The sequence below is a fragment of the Pseudorca crassidens genome, chromosome 4 (assembly GCF_039906515.1).
Source record: "Pseudorca crassidens isolate mPseCra1 chromosome 4, mPseCra1.hap1, whole genome shotgun sequence".
NCBI classification, from domain to species: domain Eukaryota; kingdom Metazoa; phylum Chordata; class Mammalia; order Artiodactyla; family Delphinidae; genus Pseudorca; species Pseudorca crassidens.
Window position 1 is genome coordinate 151,690,369 of NC_090299.1, and position 20,794 is coordinate 151,711,162.

Genomic DNA, 20,794 nt, shown 5'->3' on the forward strand with positions numbered 1-20,794 from the left:
ACCCTTGTGGAGTGCCCTACCCTTCAGGGTGGCTGGGCTTAGTGACCCGTTTCTAGCAGATAGAATGTGGCAGAGGGATGGGATGTCACCTATAAGAGTGGGTGGCACAGTGGCTGTGGTCCCTGTCTTGTGGTCCATCTGGAAAGAGCCAACTGCCACGTGAAGAGGCAACAAACACGGCCCCGGAGCCCTTGAGGAACCAAATCCTGCCCTCAACCGTACTCTTAACACCAAGTCTTCACCTGAGACCTCAGCCTCAGCTGACACCTTCATGGCAACCTCCTGGGAGACCTTGAACCAGAGGCACCCAGCCAGGCAGCTCCCAGGTTCCTGACCACAGAAACAGCAAGATACTAAATAGTTGTTGCTTTAAGCCATTAAGTTTTGGGGTCGTTTGTTATGCAGCATCAGAGCTAATAGCCTGTTTGTCCCTATCCAGCTTCCACCTTCTCTAGCCCACGTCTCTCCCCCCACCTCCCGCCCTGTCCCTTTTTGGGCTCCCCTCACACATTCCTTTACTTCTTTTGTGGGACAGTTTAAACCATCTCTGCTTCATACACCCCTTCGGGCCTCACCCTCAGGACTTCCCTTTCCTCACCTGAAATGGCCCCAAAATTATAAAGTACGGGAGACTCTAGTGCAGGCTGCTGTAAGCACGGTTTTCAGCTTATGTATTTCTTTTTTTTTCAAATTGTTTATTTATTTTTTTGGCCATGACACGTGGCACGCAGGATCTTAGTTCCCCGACCAGGGATTGAACCCACGCCCCCTGCAGTGGAAGCGCAGAGTCTTAACCACTGGACCACCAGGGAAGCCCCCAGCTTATGGATTTTTTTAAAATTTTATTTTACTTTATTTTTTTATTGAAGTATAATTGATTTCAGCTTATATTAAGAAACTGTGAACCACGCAAAATAAATAATGTATCTGTGATTTCATCAACTTAAAAATACTCTCGCTTTGGTACATTTTATAAAGTTGAGATTAAAACACCTGATGACTAAATAATCAATTCCCTGATTACTTAAACTTTTTATAGTAATAAAACAAATTATTTTAAAATATGTTAGTTATTTTTGGCCTGCAATTTGATTTGGGTCATTGCTACATGTTACTATATGGTGTCTGTACCCCAAATCCTCAGGCTTGTCAGCCTTCTGGGCTCAGCGGTTACTTCAGTACCCCCAGTAAAATGTCTTTAAATACGTAAAATAAAAGGGCTTTATTTAAATAAATTAATGTTATTTATCATAAATTATAAGTTTTAATTTATAAATTAAAATAAAATTAATTTATTAAAATTATAAATTACGAATTGAATAAATTAATACAATAAAATATTTCAATAAAATAAAATGCCCCAATAAAACCCCTTTCCCTCAGGTTGTGGACATCCTTCTCTCAAGATTTCAGAGGACACCCTGAAGGTTTACTTTCCCATTTGCCTTGTCTCTCTGGAATTACCCCTCCTCTGCAGCCTGAGGTGCATTTCCTGCTTAGTTTTGCTCTACAAAGGGCCCTGTCCTGCTTTCTTCAACTTCCCCCAAAGGCCACCAACACAGGCTGCCGAATGGAACTACAGCCAAGCACAGATAATAAACAACTTAAAATTGAAACGAGTCATTTGCTGAAATCAGACTTCGCCAGTTTCTCGAACAGCCAAGCACGTGGAAGCATCACCACCGCCCTTGTGGGCGCGTGCGCCCAGCCCTCACTGGCCTCCCAGACTAAAAAGCCTTCTCTTCCAGCTTGTTGTTTTTTCCTCTAGTCCAAGAGCCCCCAGACCCACTCCTCACCACAACTTTCATTTTCCTTGACACAGGGCATTTGAGCTTGGTGTTGTTTCAGCTTCTCCCATCTAGGTTGTGTGGGAGCAAATTTGGGGTTGGGTTCAGCTTCTACCACAAGGAGTTCCCAAACCCACCACGTGTCCTTTCCTAGATGCTGTCATCCTTCTCCGCTCAAACTGTTCCTAGACATTTTAAACAACATTTTTAAGTGTTACATTAGAGTTTAATAAAAAGATTAAGCTAAAAATCCTAATAAAATATATAAGAAGAAAAGTTATTTTCCCATTGACATCTAAATGGGATTTGCTAAAAAATGAAGTTTTTCAAAGACTATACCAAACACTTGTACTATAAACCAGTGTATAATCCATTTCAAGTGAGAGATAACAGCTGTTTTTATTATTAAAAAACTTTTTTTATTGAAGTATATTTGATTTATACAGTGTTTCAAGTGTACAGCAAAGTGAGTCAGTTACACATATATATGTTCTTTTTTATATTCTTTTCCATTATGGTTTATTACAGGATATTAAATATCGTTCTCTGTGCTATACTGTAGGTCCCTGTTGTTTATCTATTTTGTATATAGTAGCATGTATCTGTTAATCCCAATCTCCTAATTTATCACTTCCCCCATGGTTCCCCGTTGGTAACCATACATTTCCTTTCTATGTCTGTGAGTCTGTTTCTGTTTTGTAAATAAGTTCAATTGAATCTTTTTTTTTTTTAGATTCCACGTATAAGTGATATCATAGGATATTTGTCTTTGTCTGGCTTACTTCACTCAGTATGATAATATCTATGTCCATCCAGGTTGCTGCAAATGGCATTATTTCATTCTTTTTTATGGCTCAGTAATATGCTATTTTTAGATTGTTTGTAATTATCAGACCCTCTTTGAGGATCCATACATTTGAATGCTCTTTCTATGTCATGGCAAATACTAAGAAGCTACGTCGACTTTTGCAACATCAAAGGTCAGACATTGGGGCTTCCCTGGTGGCGCAGTGGTTGAGAGTCCGCCTGCCGAGGCAGGGGACGCGGGTTCGTGCCCTGGTCCGGGAAGATCCCACATGCCGCGGAGCGGCTGGGCCCGTGAGCCACGGCCGCTGAGCCTGCGCGTCCGGAGCCTGTGCTCTGCAACGGGAGAGGCCACAACAGTGAGAGGCCCGCATACCACAAAAAAAAAAAAAAAAAAAAAAAGTTCAGACATTGAAACGAATCTTGGATTGTAGAACTGCTGTAAATGATGCTTAGTCTCCGGAAACTAGATGAAAATAAGACGCTGAGCTTCAGACATTTGTCCGGGTTTAGAAGAACCTGTGGAAGCACACATACTCTCGATGATATTTAATTGCTTTCCCCCCAGTAAGTATAAGTACTTATAGTCCATTATAGAAATACATTTGCTCAGAAAGAAAGGTTGGTTCCTGGCTGAGCTCTGCGGAAACCACCCTCTGCTGCTGCCTTGTCATTGCGTTCAGTGTTTTCAAAGGGAGCTGCGACTTTCTCAGGAAAATAACTGGCGAACTGGATGAAGGATAGGAGAAATGGAGCTGGGTGGAGGGAGGGTGCTGATGGAGGGAATTTTCTACAGTAGATTTGTCCCGGCAGGAGGAAAGATTAAGTACGGCACGATGCCCTGGATTCGACAAAAGACCAGGGGGACTGGAGGAGTCTCCAAATCACAGTGCCGCCCCCCCAAAACCCACCCAGTCAGTAGTGTGCTCTGAAGTCATCAGAAGAGCTGTCATCCCAGATTGTGTTGCTCTTTGGGGCCCAGGAAAGTCTGTTGGCGGCCTTCCAAGGGAGCATGTCATAGAGGAAGGGACTTGTTTCCTTCCCGCTGCATCCAGGAGTCTGGGTCTGAGTGGCGGTACAGAGAATGGCATGGCAGCCAGGAGCCCACCAGTGGTTGACGTTGCTGGGGAAAGAAGAGCAGAATCCCACTTTGGCCGGGGCCACTGTGGAGAGGGACGCCTGCTTGCACAAAAATGATCTGCACAACAGCCAAGGTAAAACGTAAAGCCTGTAGGAGCGCAGAGAAGGAAGTGTGGGCATTTGAGGACCTCTGGAGATCTGTGCTGGTGGAAGGGGAAGAAGAGAAATTTGGAAGGGGGTTGATTTTCTTAAAGGCAAAGATGGGAAGGGTTATTTGCCAGGAACATTTAGGAGGGAATGCTACTATTCCAGGCTGAGAAGCTGCAGTAGCACCCAGATGGGAGAATTTCACTCATATTCAAAGTAACCATATTCAAATTTTGATAAATATGTTTATTTATTTTTCATTTGAAATCCTTATATTATGCTTTTTAAAAAAATTTTATTGAAGTATAGGTGATTTACAATGTTGTGTTAATTTCTGCTGTACAGCGACGTGATTCAGTGGTACCTATATATACATTCTTTTTCATATTCTTTTCCATTATGGTTTATCACGGGAGACAAATATGTCTATTGAAGATCAAAATTAGATTTCATTTCTACAACTCAGAAATAATTAACCAGATTTGGAACCCCACATTCTCTGTTATGCACAATGAGACCAGACTTTGACACTAAACTCTCTGGAACACACCGACCTCCACAATAAACCAGGGATAATAATTTTGTGTCATAGCACTGTTGTGCAGACAGTGAAAAAACTTTGGAGTGAGAGAGAGGCATGGACATATATACGCTACCAAATGTAAAATAGCTAGCTAGTGGGAAACAGCTGCATAGCACAGGGAGATCAGCTCGGTGCTTTGTGACCACCTAGAGGGGTGGGATAGGGAGGGTGGGAGGGAGACCCAAGAGGGAGGGGATATGGGGACATATGTATATGTACAGCTGATTCACTTTGTTATACAGCAGAAACTAACACACCATTGTAAAGCAATTATACTCCAATAAAGATGTTAAAAAAAAACAACTTTGGAGAAAGTGTTTTGCACAGTATCTGGCATGCAGTAAGTGTCCAGTGATATTTGTTCACTGCTCAGTGAAAAAGTCTTCACCAGAAAGTTGAACTAGTGGCAGAAGGAAGACCGCATAAACCATTAGAGCAGAACTGCAAGGGCTGTTGACATCCACAGTGCCACGCACGAGAAAAAGAGACGATAGATTCTTGTACGAGATGGAGCAGGGAGAAGAGCGCCCTGAATTGAAGACCAGGCGGGTGGATTCGTCCTGGCTCTTCCTCCGGCTCCCCTGCGCCGTGGCTTAGCCCCTCAGCTGGCCTCTCCCACGATCAGACTGCTCGAGCGGACGCCGAGGGGCTCTGTCTCAGGAGTAGCTACGGTCCCTTATCACAATAACAGTTCACACATTTGTAAGGTATCACCCTATGGTTGCTAAAGCACTTGCTTTAATTATTTATTGTTTCTCCATGTAGAGTATAGCAGTTAGGGGATGGCAATTCTAATGTGTTGTGGTTTTAATTTTCTAAACGGTGTTTTTATAAAAAAGGCATGTATACTCTAATCCCTAATTATATTAACTACAACTGTGGGAGGTCAGGTTGATTGGACGGGCAGGGAATAGCATCTCTGGTGCCAACTTACCCGAATTCTAGCTACATGAGTAAGATGAAGAATACAGACACTTTCGTGAGCTGGTCTTGAAAGCCCAAATATAAAAAGAAAGGTTATGATGGTCACACTTTATTGTTTTATTTACTTATTTTCATTATTTATTTATTTTATTGAAGTATGGGGTTTTTTTTAAACATCTCTATTGGAATATAATTGCTTTACAATGGTGTGTTACTTTCTGCTGTATAACAAAGTGAATCAGCTACGCATATACATACACTTATAATGTGTTAGTTTCAAGTGTACAGCAGTGATTGAGTTATGCATTTATATATATATAATATATATTCTTTTTCAGATTCTTTTCCATTATAGGTTATTACATGATATTGAGTAGAGTTCCCTGTGCTATACAGTAGGACCTTATTGTTTACCTATTTTATATATAGTAGTTTGTATCTGTTAATTCCAAACTCCTAATTTATCCCTCCCCCCTTCCCCCCACCCCTACTATCCCCTTTTGTTTGTTTTCTATGTCTGTGAGTCTTTTTCTGTTTTGTAAATAAGTTCATTTGTGTCATCTTTTAAGAGTCTGCGTATAAGTGATATCATATGATATTTGTCTTTTTCTGTCTGACTTATTTCACTTAATATGATAATCTTGAGATCCATGATGGTCACACTTTAAATGTATATTAGTCACATGTATTTTCTAAGGGAAGAACGGGGAGAGGCCAAGGTAAGGGGGAGGTGATGAGACTAATATTACAGAGAATATTTACTGCATACATACTACATAGTGTGTCAGGTATTGTGACAAGCATTTTATATACGTTATTCCCTTTGCCCTATAGGGAGGGAGGCACAATTATTCTCATTTTACAGAAAATCAACTTGCCAGTGTTACACAGAAGACTGTTGGGATTTGAAGCCAGGTCTGTATCTCTATTCCGTGAGTTTTCCAGATTGTTGCCTAAAAACAGGAATGTAGGGAAAGGACCTAAAATTATTTGGCGCTTAAAAGTATAAAGAAAGATTTACCGGTATAGGGGTGGCAAAGCTCCCCAGTTTGCAAAGTGTGCTTAGTAATAGGGTATTTGAGCATTAATTTTAGCAAGTACTGACCCTATATTCACCTGGAGATAGGTTCCGTTGCTGCATCATGGGAGTTTCTAGTTTGTATCACTTTCCATCATTAACTGTGTAGCTGGATGCGTTCCCAAACACTGGAACAGGCGTTTTTGCAGCGCCTGAGCACTGGACACTGGCCTGCACAGCTGCACCGTGAAGCAGTTTTCAACTCTCAAGTAACTGTTACATTAGCAAAGCAAGACAATAGCCAACGTTTCATTTGTGCCGAGCAGTAAACCCTGAGCTTCATCAACGGAGGTTGCAGCTGATTCATAAACAATAGGGATTTTTCTCTAATTGAAGAGCATCTGCTGGCCACAGGAGACCGTCGTTAATCCCCTCTAATGAGTTCAGAAGCTGTCGCAACTTCTGATGACAATATGGGCTTCATTTTAACTGCTTGGTTATCCTGTCAGCTCCACACCGAGTTAACACCATCGCTTTACCTCCTGGCCTTGGTTTTCTCTCTTTGTCTTGTTTTCCGTGTTTTATTTTGTGACCCTACTACTCACGGTCACCCAGGCTGGATAACCGGGGTCCTCCTGATTCCTTACCACCTAGATTCAGCGTGTTTCCCGAATGCATCTCTTCTCCGCTCCCATCACCTCTGCCTTGGCCTCACCTGTACTTGCCTGGACCCCCGTCCCCAGGCTCTTCTCCTCAATTCGGTCTCCACCCAGCCAGGCATCTTCCATTTAAACCCAAGACTGACCAGTCTCTGCCTGTTTGAACCTTCAGGGGTCCCCGATGCCTACAGAATAGAGTCCCTGCTCCTGGCATGCCTGGACGAGCCCCTTAGGCCTCCTCTCCCCTCTCCCCTCTTAGCCATGACCGTCAGCAATGCTGAACTTGTCTTTCTGCCATGTACAGTTCTGTGGGCTGTGTCTCCCCTCTGGGCCGTTTGCTCAAGCTGTCCTCTTTGTTCCAAATGCCCTTTCCGCCCACGCCATCCCCCAACCTCCCATCCCTTGCCTGGGTCCTCATCATTCTTTGAGACACAGTTCAGACGAGAGCCTCGCCTCTGTCCCAGGAACGGCAGGTGACCCTCCCCTCTGTCCCCATGTCTCCAGGAACAAACTAGGTGTTAAATGTATTCCCGTAGCCATCACTGCCCTTCTGACACTTTCCTGTGATTCTCTGTTGGTGTGTCTGTTGTCCTTCTTTGGAATGTTAGCTCATTCTTGTAGAAGTAGACAGAGCTCGGCTCCTGGTAGTAAATTACACAAGAGGGATGACCAGGAGGTCTTAGAAAATCATGCAAATAGCTCCTAAATACACGAAAGGATGTTCCGTCTCGCTGATAGGAGAGGAATGCCGATTACTGTTTGACCAGTTCTTACCTGTCGTAAATCCAGAAGTTTGACAACATACTCTGTGGGTGGGGTCATGTGGAAATAGGCATTCTCTGACATTGCTGGTTGGACAACAAAATGGTACAGCCCTATGGCGGGGGGGAATTTGGCAGTATCAAGCTAACGTATATATGCCTTACCCTCTGGTCCAGGAATGACACTTCTAGGAATCTATCCCAAAGATGTACTGCAAAATAAATGAGAACATGTTTGCAGAAACCTATATTTTATAGTACATTTTATAAGAGCAAAAGATTGGAAACAGCCCATATAACCATTAATAGAGGTCTCGTTGAATAAAGGGAAGGTGGAAGAACACGTGTTTAGTTTGCTACTCTTTTTCTGAGAAAGGGGAGGATATGATTATAAATATATTTTTCTTTTAGTTTTTACAAGTTTTCCTATAAGGAGAAAGAAGTAACAAGATGTAGATGACAAAGATAAAAGCTAGACTTCTGTAAATATCCCTTATTTTAAGAATTTTACTTTGAAACCATGTAAATATTTTACTTAATTACACAAGAATTTTTTAATCCCTAAAAAATGAAACAAAACTAAACAAATGAACCTAAACATGTACTGAGTCGGTGGAAAGATGTCCCAAAGAACTAACTCTGATTTTTTCTCCTCTATTTTTCCCTTCCCTCCAGCCTTTTGCCATCAGAATCACTGACCCTAAGCCCACAACAGATTGAAAAGTTTGTAACAGTCTCTGAGGCAAAGTGGAAGCCTGCGTTCCTCAGGATGGGTTAAGCGGAGGTCCTGGGCGAAAAGCGAGATCTTTATTTCCTGCTTATTTTACTAAAGAATTTCTTTTTGTCACTCAGGTTCCTCCTTCCTTCTCTCTCCGCATCACAAAAACTGCAGTGAGAAACCAAAGGGGCGGGCCCCTGACTTCCAGTAGGAGGTTTCACACTTGGAAAGTGGTAGTTCTGAGGACACAAATAGGGAAATTTCAGAGAGAAGCCTAAGGCTGGGGCTGGAGAGCCCTCGACCATAGTAACAAGAACTGGTTAACCCCAGAAAGGGTAGGAAAGCTTCTGACACTGCAGAGGTAAAGAAGAGTGCCATGCAGGGCAGATCAAAGAAGACCAGTAGACTTGCCCATGCTGGGGGAGTAGAATCAGCTTCTGGTTAGAGGGTTGAGGGGTAAAACAAGAAGCCTTCCTGTGTAACACGTTTGCGACTGGACATGTTACCCAGTCCAAGGTCGTACCGCTCGCCACACAACAGGCCAAGAAATCGGGACACAAGGTGTTGGGGCAAGGAATAGAGATTTTGTTCAGGAAGCCAGAGAAGATGGGGGACTAGTGTCCCCAAGAACCACCTGCCCCAACTTAGCAGTCAGGCTGCTTTTATACTAAAATGGGAGTGGGCGTGGCTGATTGTTGGAAACGTCTTGGTGCCGGAATCCTTTGTTCACAACTGTTATTCTCTGTTCTGCAACATTTTATCTCTGTATGAATGGAAAAGTGTTTTACCCTTAAAGGTCAGAGCCTTCAGAATAGGCTCTCCTGTATATTTCAGGCTAGAGGCAACATTGTTTCACAAGGTGCAGAGCCCCGCAGGACTCAGCACAGGCAACAGAGCACAAGGCTTAGAGCTACAGGGATAGACCTGATGCGGAAGCAGGTTTGCTCTTCCCTGTTACACATCTGTGCTGTCTGGCCGCCACAAGTCATGCCCTCCAGGAGTTGGTGGGGGGCAAGATGGTTATTTGGGATCTATGCCTGTGAACAGAAAGAGACTGAAGCAGGATTGGGCAGAGGAAGAAGCCGAACTGTGGTGAGGGCTCAACAAAGCCTCCGCTCACCGGGTGAAAAATGGTCCCATGGCAGGTGGAAACATCTGGACTTTATCCCCTCACCTTACTGAGTCTTCTGACCATGCTGCCCCGAGAGGACTTGCCTCAGAGAGAGACACCACGAGAGGGACACAGCCCGCTGCAGCTAAAGCAGCCCCTGAAGGAGCTGACAGCTGCAGGCTGTCTACTGATGGTATTTCCTGCAGCTGGGGCACAAGTCTTTCCTTGGAGGGGGACTTGGGGGTTATATCCCTTTGCCACCAGGCTAGCAACCCTCTTCATAGTTAATGTAGAGTGTTTTTACTGTAATTTCTCTCAACAAACAAAAGGCATTACATTTTCAGTAAAGAACTCCATATATTTAAGGTTGAATTCAAAATTGCTGTTAGAATTTATATTCCATGGATTATCAGGTGGTCAATATTATATTTCTGGGCAGGCTGGAATTAGCTGTTAGTTCATTTATTCATCTCACAAACATTTCTTAAGCATCTATTGCATGACAGTCTCTGGAAATTGAAATATGAATAAAGATGCTTTTCCCCTGAACTGGGAGTGAGATTCTAGTAGGGAGGCAGACAAAAGAGACAATTGAAACAACGTGGTAGCAGTTTAACAGGTAGGTATAAACAAGACGCCGTAGAAGTTAAAGGGGCGTGAAGGAGCCAGTGGTCAGCTGTGTCTGCAGGCAGCCTCCTGGCAGAGGAGGCACGGGCTCTGACTCTCAGAGGACAGAAATATTCACGTTAAGAACATTATCGGAAGAGCAAATGAATGGGTAAAGGCTCAGAGGAACGAAAGAGCATCACACATGATGGGAACCACAGACAGATTAATATGACCAAGGTACAGATTGTGTTTAAGGACGTGTTGAAATACGGGGCTGGGAAAAATGCATAAACGATGATCTTATTCATTTAAAATATAATTTCTAATTGTATTTTATCTAGCCAGGGCTTCTCAAATGCCTCTAACCGTGGTTTGTGATTTTTGTCTGTTCGGTTTGTGCAGTGACAGCCCTCTGCAGAACATTCCTTGGGATATGTTGGAAGACAGTGTTGACTGAGGCTGCCAGGTCTTTGGGGACGTAAGGCTGCTCGAGATCTAGAACCTGAACAGGTCTCTTCTGGACTTGATGTTGACAGGTAAGGAAAAGACTGGATGCCGCTCCTGGGGATGCTACAGCTGTGTCTTGTCTGTTCCTGGAGGCTGGAACACTGAGCTCTTAGAAGGAACACCCTGCCTTCCTGTCATAAAGAGTCCCTAGCAACCACCTAGTTCGGGTCACAGACAGGGAGAGGAGAGACAGCAGAGTCTTTGGCTGTTTCTGGTGCAGATAAACTGGTGTGAGGAAGCTGAGAAAGAAAATCCAGTAGCACAGCTACAACCATGGCAGGTGTATCCTTTCAAGAGCCAGTACCGACCACAGTGGGGAGGCGGATGGTTTTTACAGGTAAAGGGCTTTTGAGTATCTTTCACAAGGAGAGTTAAGCTTTCTTTACCCCTCACCTATATGATGCTCACGTGACAATGGACATGCGAACGAAAGAAACATGTTATTTTACACGATTCTGTTACTCTTATGCACTCAGTCTGGGCGTCGACACCAAGCTGCCGTGAACAGCTGTTCCCGTTCTCACGACATCTGAGCTAACTTCCACAAAGGAATATTTTTGTATCATAAAGTTTATGTTTTGTGTAATGGGGGCTGCTCCGATGTTGATAAAAAGTATACTTGTGATCAAATTTTCATTATTACTGATTTAAGTTTCTTGCATTTTTATACGCTTTGACATATTTGGTTGATAAAAATTTGAGCAGGACGTGTAGTAAGCTCAGTAAAATTGTCGGCTGGCATCTTGTTCCTTCAGCGTGCTTTAAGTGATTTGGGTGGTGTGTGTGTGTGTGTGCAATTATGTGTGTGTATGACTGAATCCCTTTGCTGTATACCTGAAACTAACACAACATTGTAAATCAACTATACTTCAGTTTAAAAAAGTGTAGTTAAATAGAATATGACTAATTGTGATGTCTGTAAGAAATAAACCACGTTTAATCTTATTTCCTTTATATTTTCAAATCACAAGCCTATTTTTAAGCATGCCGCTTGCTCATCTGTAAATTCCCCTCCAATCATGAGAAGCCTGGCCCCCACCCGTTGCCATCCGTTCACTTAATTGTTTAATTTTCAGTGTATGTATATACACGTATCAGAATTGTTAACCAGTTCTCCAGGGGAGAAAACCTTATCAACCAGAGTACGGTGCTTCCTTGACGTTCTCTTGCCCTTGGGCTTACAGGCTCTGCTCGTTAACAAAGTTATTGGGTCGGGACCTTTCCCCAGCCCCTCCAGTGAGGCTGCTTCATACACCTGTCATGCAGTTAGATTCTCCTGTCACTGTCTGAATTGTCCTGGAGGTCCCTAAACTCCTAAATGATTGTTTTAAAATTTATTTTATTGAAGTATAGTTGATCTACAATGTTGTGTTGATTTTTGCTTTACAGCAAAGTGATTCAGTTATACATATGCATATATATTCTTTTTTATATTCTTTTCCATGATGGTTCATCACAGGGTATTGAATATAGTTCCCTGTGCTCTACGGCAGGTCCTTGTTGTTGACCCGTCCTGTATGTAATAGTTTGCACCTGCTGACCCCACCCTCCCAGTCCAATCCTCCCCTCTCCCCCCTCCCCCTTGGCAGCCACCAGTCTGTTCTCTATGTCTGTGAGTCTGTGTCTGTTTCCTAGATAAGTTCCCTAAATGATTTTTTGAAATTGTATACATCAGGGTTTCCTCTTTGTGCTGTGAAGTCTACAGGCTTCGACAACTTGGTAAGGCCGTGTACCCACATGACAGTATCATACAGAACAGGTTCACCCCTCTAAATGTCCCTGTGCTTCACCGACACACTCCCCACTTTTCTCTCCCTGAGACCCTGGCACCACTGATCTCTTACTGTCTCCGTAGTTGTGCCTTCTCCTGAAAGGCCTAGAGCTGGAACCACACAGTGTGTTGCCTTTGCAGACTGGCTTCTTTCACGTGTCAGTAGGCACTGAGGGTTCCTCCATGTCGTTGCATGGCTTGGAGTGCTCATTTATTTTATCACTGAATAACCTTCCGTCGTATGGTTGGATCGTAACTGTTTACCTAATCATCTTAGTGTCTTGCGGTTTTTGGCAATTCTGAAAAAAAAACTTCTATAAGGCTTTTGCATGGGTATGTTTTCGACTCAATTTGGTAAACACTTACTTAGCAATGGGATTGCTGGATCACCTGGTGAGACTCTGTTTAGCTTTGTAAGAAACTGCCAGACTGTCTTCCAAAGCAGCTGCACCACTTTGTGTTCCCACCAGCAAGCAGAGAGCGAGAATCCCTGTTGCTTTGCACCCTTGTCAGCATTTGGTGTTTCTTATTTTTTACCTGTAGCCAGTCTAACTGGATGTAATTACATCTCACTGTTGTTTTAATTCCCTAATGACCAATGATCATATACTTACTTGCCATCTGTATATCTTCTTTGATGAGATGTCTGTTCACAATGTTTGCCTATTTTATAATTTTTTTTCTTCTTGTTGAGTTTTAACAGTTCTGTATATATTTTAGATACAGGTCCTTTATCAGATAAGTGTTTTGCAAATGTTTTCTCCTGGTCTGTGGCTTGTCGTTTCATTTTCTTAACATAGACTTGGATAGAGCACAAGTTTTTAGTTTTAGTAAAGCACAAGGAATCAATTTCTTCTTTCATGGATTGTGCTTTTGATGTTGTATCTAAAAATTCAAAACCAATTCCAGGGTCCCCTAGAGTTTTCTCCTTGTTTTCTTCTAAAAGTTTTTACTGGTTTGTGTTTTCATTATATCTATGATCCATCAAGGTGATTTTTGTGTCTTTTATCTTAATTTTTTATACTATTTATTTATTTATTTGGTTGCTCTGGGTCTTATTTGAGCAGGAGGGCTCCTTAGTTGCAGCTTGCGGGCTCCTGAGTCATGGCATATGAACTCTTAGTTGCGGCATGCATGTGGGATCTGGTTCCCTGACCAGGGATTGAACCTGGGCCCCCTGCATGGGGAATGTGGAGTCTTATTCACTGTGCCACCAAGGAAGTCCCCTTTGTCTTTTAAAGTTTTCGTTTCCGCCAGCTAATTGATTTCCTTTTAGCTTTAAGCCAGTTTGGGTTGGCTTTTCTGTCACTTCCAACTGTGAAAGAGTCTTAATTGATACTTGAAATTTCTTCTAATCTATGTCAGTGTGTACTTAGTTTCATGTATTTACGTAGCTCAAATTCTTGTCACCTTTGATAGGTTTAAGGTTTTTCATTATATTGATACAAAATAATTAACTTCATATTCTCCTGAATTTTATATTTAATCTCCAAATTTTCTCTTATAGTAAAGCTACATGAAAACTTTTGGGTAAATTATTTTTCCCTTTCTGTTATTTTTTTGTGGTATATTTACAAAGAGTGGAATTAGGTGGTGAAAGTTACGGACTCCTGTTGAGGCCACGAACTTCAGAGGATTGTATAAAATACTATGAAAAATGTATTTGTATTTAAAGCCTGCAAGTAGTTTTAAAAATTACTTTTACTTATTTATTTTTTAAATATTTATTTATTTGGCTGCATTGGGTCTTAGTTGCAGCGTGTGGGCTTCTCTCTAATTGTGGCATGCAGGCTCCAGAGCGCGTGGGATCAGTAGTTGTGGCGTGCGGGCTTAGTTGCCCTGCGGCATGTGGCATCTTAGTTCCCTGACCAGGGTTTGAACCGGTGTCCCCTGCATTGGAAGGCGGATTCTTTTTTTTTTTTTTTTTTGTCTTTTTTGCTGTACGCGGGCCTCTCACTTCCGTGGCCTCTCCCTCTGCGGAGCACAGGCTCCGGACGCGCAGGCTCAGCGGCCATGGCTCACGGGCCCAGCCGCTCTGCGGCATGTGCGATCCTCCCGGACCGGGGCACGAACCCGTGTCCCCTGCATCGGCAGGCGGACTCTCAACCACTGCGCCACCAGGGAAGCCCTGGAAGGCGGATTCTTAACCAATGGACCACCAGGGAAGTTCCCCATTTTTATTTATTTTTGATAATGGAGAGGTATATATCAATCTTTTTTTGATAACAACTTTTAAAAAGTTTGTTATGGGGCTTCCTTGGTGGCGCAGTGGTTGAGAGTCCGCCTGCCAATGCAGGGGACACGGGTTCGTGCCCCGGTCCGGGAAGATCCCACATGCCGCGGAGTGGTTGGGCCCGTGAGCCATGGCCGCTGAGCCTGCGCGTCCGGAGCCTGTGCTCTGCAACGGAGAGGCCACAACAGTGAGAGGCCCGCATACCGTAAAAAAAAAAAAAAAAAAAGTTTGTTATGACTATTTTAAAATATATCCCACTTACCTGTTACTTATATTCAACAATTTATCAAAATGTTTCCACATTTGATCACATAGCTTTTTTCTTTTTCATTTGCTGAACTATTTAAAAGTGAATTCCAGATATTCTATTGATATTATTTCACTCCTATATGTTTCACTGTGCATCTCTTAAAAAAAAGAACATATTCTTACATAGCCACATTGATATTATCATACCTAACAAAATTAACACCTATCCTGTGACATTATGTAATAACTAGTCAATGGTAATATTTCCCTCATTGCCTCTAAAATGCATTTTTATGATTGATCGTGAAAATACAGATTCAAGCTAGGTCCACACATTCATTGCATTTGGTTGTGTTGTCTCTTTTGGTGTCTTGTAAGCTGGTATAGACTTCTTTCTTTTTCTTGTTGCAGAAATTGTGTCAGTCATCCAGTAGAAATACCCAACATTCTGGATGTGGCTACTGTCATGTCATTTAACGTGTTTCTCTGTCCTCTGTATTTTCTGAACATTGAATTTGGCTGTTGAGTCTTGATTTTAGTAGGTTCAACCCTTTAGGGAAGCTTGTTTCTTGAATGCTGCTGTGGTCAACACATCACACATTAACTTTTACGCAGGTCAGATGTTACAACGTCAATTTCTCTAAGGCCCATCACTTAGGACCTTTCTAAGTTATTGGAACTTAGCCTCTTTTCCCTCCAAGTTTGGAACTGATCTCAATGGAAGGTCCATGTTCTTATAAAAGTGTTGGCCAATGCGGGTATGTACCCTGGTTAGGCAAATGAAAAGTGGATTTGCTGCATATTTTACGTCAAATATTGCATAGTTGCAATAAAAACAGAGAAAATATTTTGTCACTATTAATAACTAATGTAAAAACAATAAAATATCATGAGAAATAGCTTAAACAGTTACCTCAAATGCTGATATGTAAGGAAAAACTAACCAGCTTATAAGAGGATGAGAAAATAGCTGAGAAATTTTGCAGCAACTTTGAGGGTGATTTCAGAGCACTTTTAAGAGTTTTATAGTGTTTTTGTTAATGTCTAATTTAATTTAAAAATCAAATTTTCCCTTTCTTGCCATAAGTGTAACACTCCTCATACTTATCATTGGTAGCTATAATTGTTTTAATTTCAATTTCTTTCATTTCTAGTGAGATTCCATTATTCCGTGAGACAATTCACACTGTATATTTACTTAGTGTACTGTGACTACCGAACTAATCTGACCACTCATCAAGTTTTATTTTTCTACCTAATTTTAATGTTTTTCCTTTTAAAACATATTTCAGAAAAAAATTTGATTCTAAATTTTTATCATAGAGATTTGAAATCCAATGTAACAAATAGAAATTGAATCCCTATTGAATACTAAAAAGTTGTCCACAAGCTTTGGAGGATACAAAAATGAACAGGAATAAGATGTTTTCTGTCTTCTAGAAGCATGTAGAACATTATAGGTTATCCTGTTATCTTATTTAATCTAAATATCCATCACAGGTGTCCCTAGAGTGTAGTGTGACATTGAAAGGAAACACAAACCCAATTCCAAAGGCCTTGAGTCAAGTAGAAGAAGTGGGAATGGAGGACCATTACCTCACTGGACGCTCCACAAGCTACGCCCTGTGCTTTGTTTTCTTTTGTCTCCTACTCATTTCTTTTGACTGTCATAATTAGAGCACAGATTGTCTCCTCCATGATGGATGGATCTTAGATTTTATTTATTTTGCAACTAATAAAGGGATAGAGATTCAAATGTCAGTGGGTCCGACTTTGAAAACTTTTTAAAAAGTTGATATGTAACATATACTCTAGTAAGTATGTTCGTCTAGTGTTCAGCTTGATAATATTTTACAAAGTGAAACACTGATGCATTTACTTTTTAGATCAAGATCGTGAATATTTTCATCATCCTAAACTGTTCCTTTATGTCACTTCCCAGCCAATCCCACCAAACTCAAACTGTTTTTATTTTTATAATCCATATGTTTTTGATAACTATGAGTTTAATCTGATAAGGTAAATTATTGTCTGTATTTTTAAAACATTTTATTTGCTGGCTTATTCTTTCATGTAAGTTTTATTATCACTTTGCTAAGTTTTATTACATAGTGAAGAGATTTTATAGATAATGTTATTTTGGCATTACAAAGGTCTTACTATGAAAACTAATATCATAAACAAAATTCTGAAGAGATTTTAAAGTATTTTAGAGCATGGTTATGTATTTTTACAACATCTGTTTGCAAACAAATGATACTGCTTACCCAATTCCAGGTCCCATGCTGCTTTAAAGTTACAAAATTACATTTAAAAAATACATTTTTTCATTCAGACTTTTAAATGAATTCCCACTTGGTCCAAATTGAGAGATTGATGGGATTATTACTATGGGATGTTAAATTAAAAAGGCACGTTCCTAGAGGGGTGGGATAGGGAGGGTGGGAGGGAGATGCAAGAGGGAGGGGATATGGGGATATATGTATATGTATAGCTGATTCACTTTGCTATACAGCAGAAACTAACACACCATTGTAAAGCAATTATACTCCAATAAAGGTGTTAAAAACAAAATGGCACCATAACAGATAATCTAATTTAACCCATCATTTTTCAGATGACAATACTGAGGTTCAGAGAGCTAAGTGACCTGCTCGAGATCACACAGCTTTAACCTTAAGGTCACACAGCCTTGATCAGAAGGACGGAAGCCTCTGCCTGCTTCTTGTTTATATGGTGTATTTATGTGTGTTATATCCAGATTACTGACTAAATAAATATATTAATGTATTTTTTCAGCCATCATAGATCTACTAGAAAATCTGCGTATGTAAACCAGGAATATTGCAGAATTCCACCTTATAAAGGAGTGATCACAACATGGGACTTCTGTTAGAAATATATTAGAATTGGAAATACTGTCTAGGAAATGGCCAAAAACCAATATGATGAATGAAGCTTTAGTGATGGGAGAAGTACATAAACATGTATGTGATTATGAACAGCTCACTCCATTAGTCTGGGTTTCAGACCCATTTATTCATCTTGGTTTTTGCCTTGTGAAACGGTCACACTCATAGTCATGTCTCAAATTAAATTATTTTAAAAATAGAAAATGACTTCACACAGAAATGCCAGTGGTTTCCTATTTGAAGAAAGAATCAAATAGTCCTGCAAATTCAGCTTAAGTCTCATCACTATAATTCAGGAAGCAAATACGTCCCGTTTTAAAAAACTAATTCATGACAAAAGCTTACACATTTTAATGGGCCTGACACACTTGGCTAATCTGCCTTTTATTCTATAGTCATAGTGTGTGATTTGCCTGAATCATAACTTATCTACAAGTGAAAGCAGTTTCAAGTCAATCCTACCTTAAATTACTGATCATGTGAATCATCACCAATGTGACTCGCAGGAAAAAAATATTAGTTGCTGGCATCACTTTGAAAAGCATCTAAACCAACCCATTAGAAGAGGACTTCTAAGGACAAGCTTTGTCTCATACTCTATTTTTCTGTTTTGGGGTTTTTTAAGACAATATACACCTTTATTGCATGAAGTAAGAGTGAAAGGAGAAGAATTGATTAGACTTTCTGGGCTTTGATTTGATTTTCCAAAGTTGACACTTTGTAGGTTACATTAGTATCGCTTCCTTAAATCAGGGAGAAATGCTCAGGATTAAGCAAAAAATGTTTTTTGCTTTTGAGACAGGGCTTGAAAAAATTATTTTGTCAAAGATTAGTGGATAGTTCTGTGTGCTAATGTGCTACCTGTGAGGAAATCAACATGAGAAGCCTGCTTCAGGAAGCAGGGCTGTCAGGTTAGCTGTCATCTCAGCTGCTTCTCCTAACCTTTTTTCTTACTTTCTTTTTATTGGAGTGTAGTTGATTAACAATGGTGTGTTAGTTTCAATTGTACAGCAAAGTCGTTCAGTTATACATACATATATATTCCTTTACAGATTCTTTTGCCATATAGGTCATTACTAAATGTTGAGTAGAGTTGCCTGTGCTATACAGTAGGTCCTTGTTGGTTATCTATTTTATATATAGTAGTGCGTATCTGTTAATCCCAAACTCCTAAATTTTTCTTGCCCCTACTTTCCCTTTGGTAATCATAGGTTTGTTTTCTGTGCCTGTTTGTTTCTGTTTTGTAAATAAGCTCATTTGTACCATATTTTTAGGCTCCACATGTAAGTGTTATCATATGATATTTGTCTTTCTATGTCTGACTTACTTCACTTAGTATGATAATCTCTAGGTCCATCCACATTGCCGCAAATGGCATTATTTCGTTCTTTTTTATGGCTGAGTAATATTCCACCGTATATATGTACCACATCTTCTTTATCCATTCATCTGTCAATGGACATTTAGGTGGCTTTCATATCTCGGCTGTTCTAAATAGTGCTGCAGTGAACATTGGGGTGCATGTATCTTTTCGAATTAGACGTTTCGTCTTTTCCAGATATATGCCCAAGAGTAGGATTGCTGGATCATATGGTAACTCTATTTTTAGTTTTTTAAGGAACCTCCATACTGTTCTCCATAGTGGCTGCACCAATTTACATTCCCACCAACAGTGTAGGAGGGTTCCCTTTTCTCCACACTTTCTCCAGCATTTAATGTTTGTAGACTTTTTTTTTTTTTTTGGCTGTGTTGGGTTTTCGTTGCTGTGCGTGGGCTTTCTCTAGTTGCGGTGAGCGGGGGCTACTCTTTGTTGCAGCGCTAGGGCTTATTGCAGTGGCTTCTCTTGTGGTGGAGAATGGGCTCTAGGTGCGTGGGCTTCAGTAGTTGCGGCACACAGGCTTAGTAGTTGTGGCTCGCGGGCGCTAGAGCACAGGCTCAGTAGTTGTGGTGCACGGGCTTAGTTGCTCCGCGGCCTGTGGGATCTTCCCGGACCAGGGCTCGAACCCGTGTCCTCTGCATTGGCAGGCGATTCTTAAGCACTGTGCCAACAGGGAAGTCCTCGTAGACTTTCTAATGCTGGCCATCCTGACAGGTGTGAGGTGATACCTCATTGACGTTTTGATTTGCATTTCTCTAATAATTAGTGATGTTCAGCATCTTTTCATGTGCTCATTGGCCTTCTGTATTTCTTCTTTGGAGAAATGTCTATTTAGGTCTTCTGCCCATTTTTTGATTTTTTTTCTTTTTTTTTTTGATATTGACTTGTATGAGCTGTTTTGTGTATTGTTGGTTGCATAGTTTGCAAAAACTTTCTCCCAGTCCATGCATTGTCTTTTCCTCTTAACCCTTGTGACCGCGGTCTTCTTATCGGTAATTTGAGGCTAGTAGTGCCTGTTTCATAGCATATTCTATGATGATCTAATGAAGTGCTTGCATATAGTAAGAATTCAGTGACTTTTTAAAAAACTAATTTATCCTATTTATTTTCTTGAGAAGCTGATTATCTGAAGGGGGTAGGAGCTAGGAGAGGACACAAACATCATCTTAGAATCCTATTTTTTTTTGTAACAAACCAGCCAAGTACACATTATTTCCTAAAGTCTTAAGCCATAGGTGGGTTTTTAATGGGCACAGAGAGAAATAATCGAAGACTATCTAAGCCGTGGTTTCTAAACTTCAACGTGCATGCGGATCGCGTGGGGAGTCTTGTTAAAATGCAGATTCCGAGTCCAAAGGTCTGGGTGGGCCTGAGAGTCTGCATTTCTGCCAAGCTCTCAGGTGATGCCTGTGCTGCAGGAACCATACCTTGAGTGGTGAGGGTCTGAACTCTTCTGGCTCTTACTGTTGTGACTTTGGACTAGCTGTTGGACTAGGACCTTGGACTCTGCGCCAGTTACACGGTCTATAAAATGGCAATATTA

At 41.2% G+C, this 20,794-nt stretch overlaps 1 protein-coding gene across 15 annotated transcripts in view; it reads left to right on the forward strand.

Annotated features, from left to right (window-relative positions):
* SPMIP2 (sperm microtubule inner protein 2) overlaps positions 1–20,794 on the forward strand; it is a 159,395-nt gene that overhangs the window by 51,722 nt on the left and 86,879 nt on the right. For 12 of the 15 annotated variants that reach the window (XR_010943216.1, XR_010943218.1, XR_010943220.1 and 9 more), the window contains exon 4: positions 10,604–10,737. The exons of 2 other annotated variants lie outside the window; for them this stretch is intronic. Coding sequence is in view for 4 of the 13 variants with exons in the window: in XM_067737059.1 (XP_067593160.1) it covers positions 10,728–10,737 (10 nt within the window). In the remaining 9 variants the exon portion in view is untranslated. One more of the 15 variants, XM_067737060.1, reaches the window with a different exon arrangement.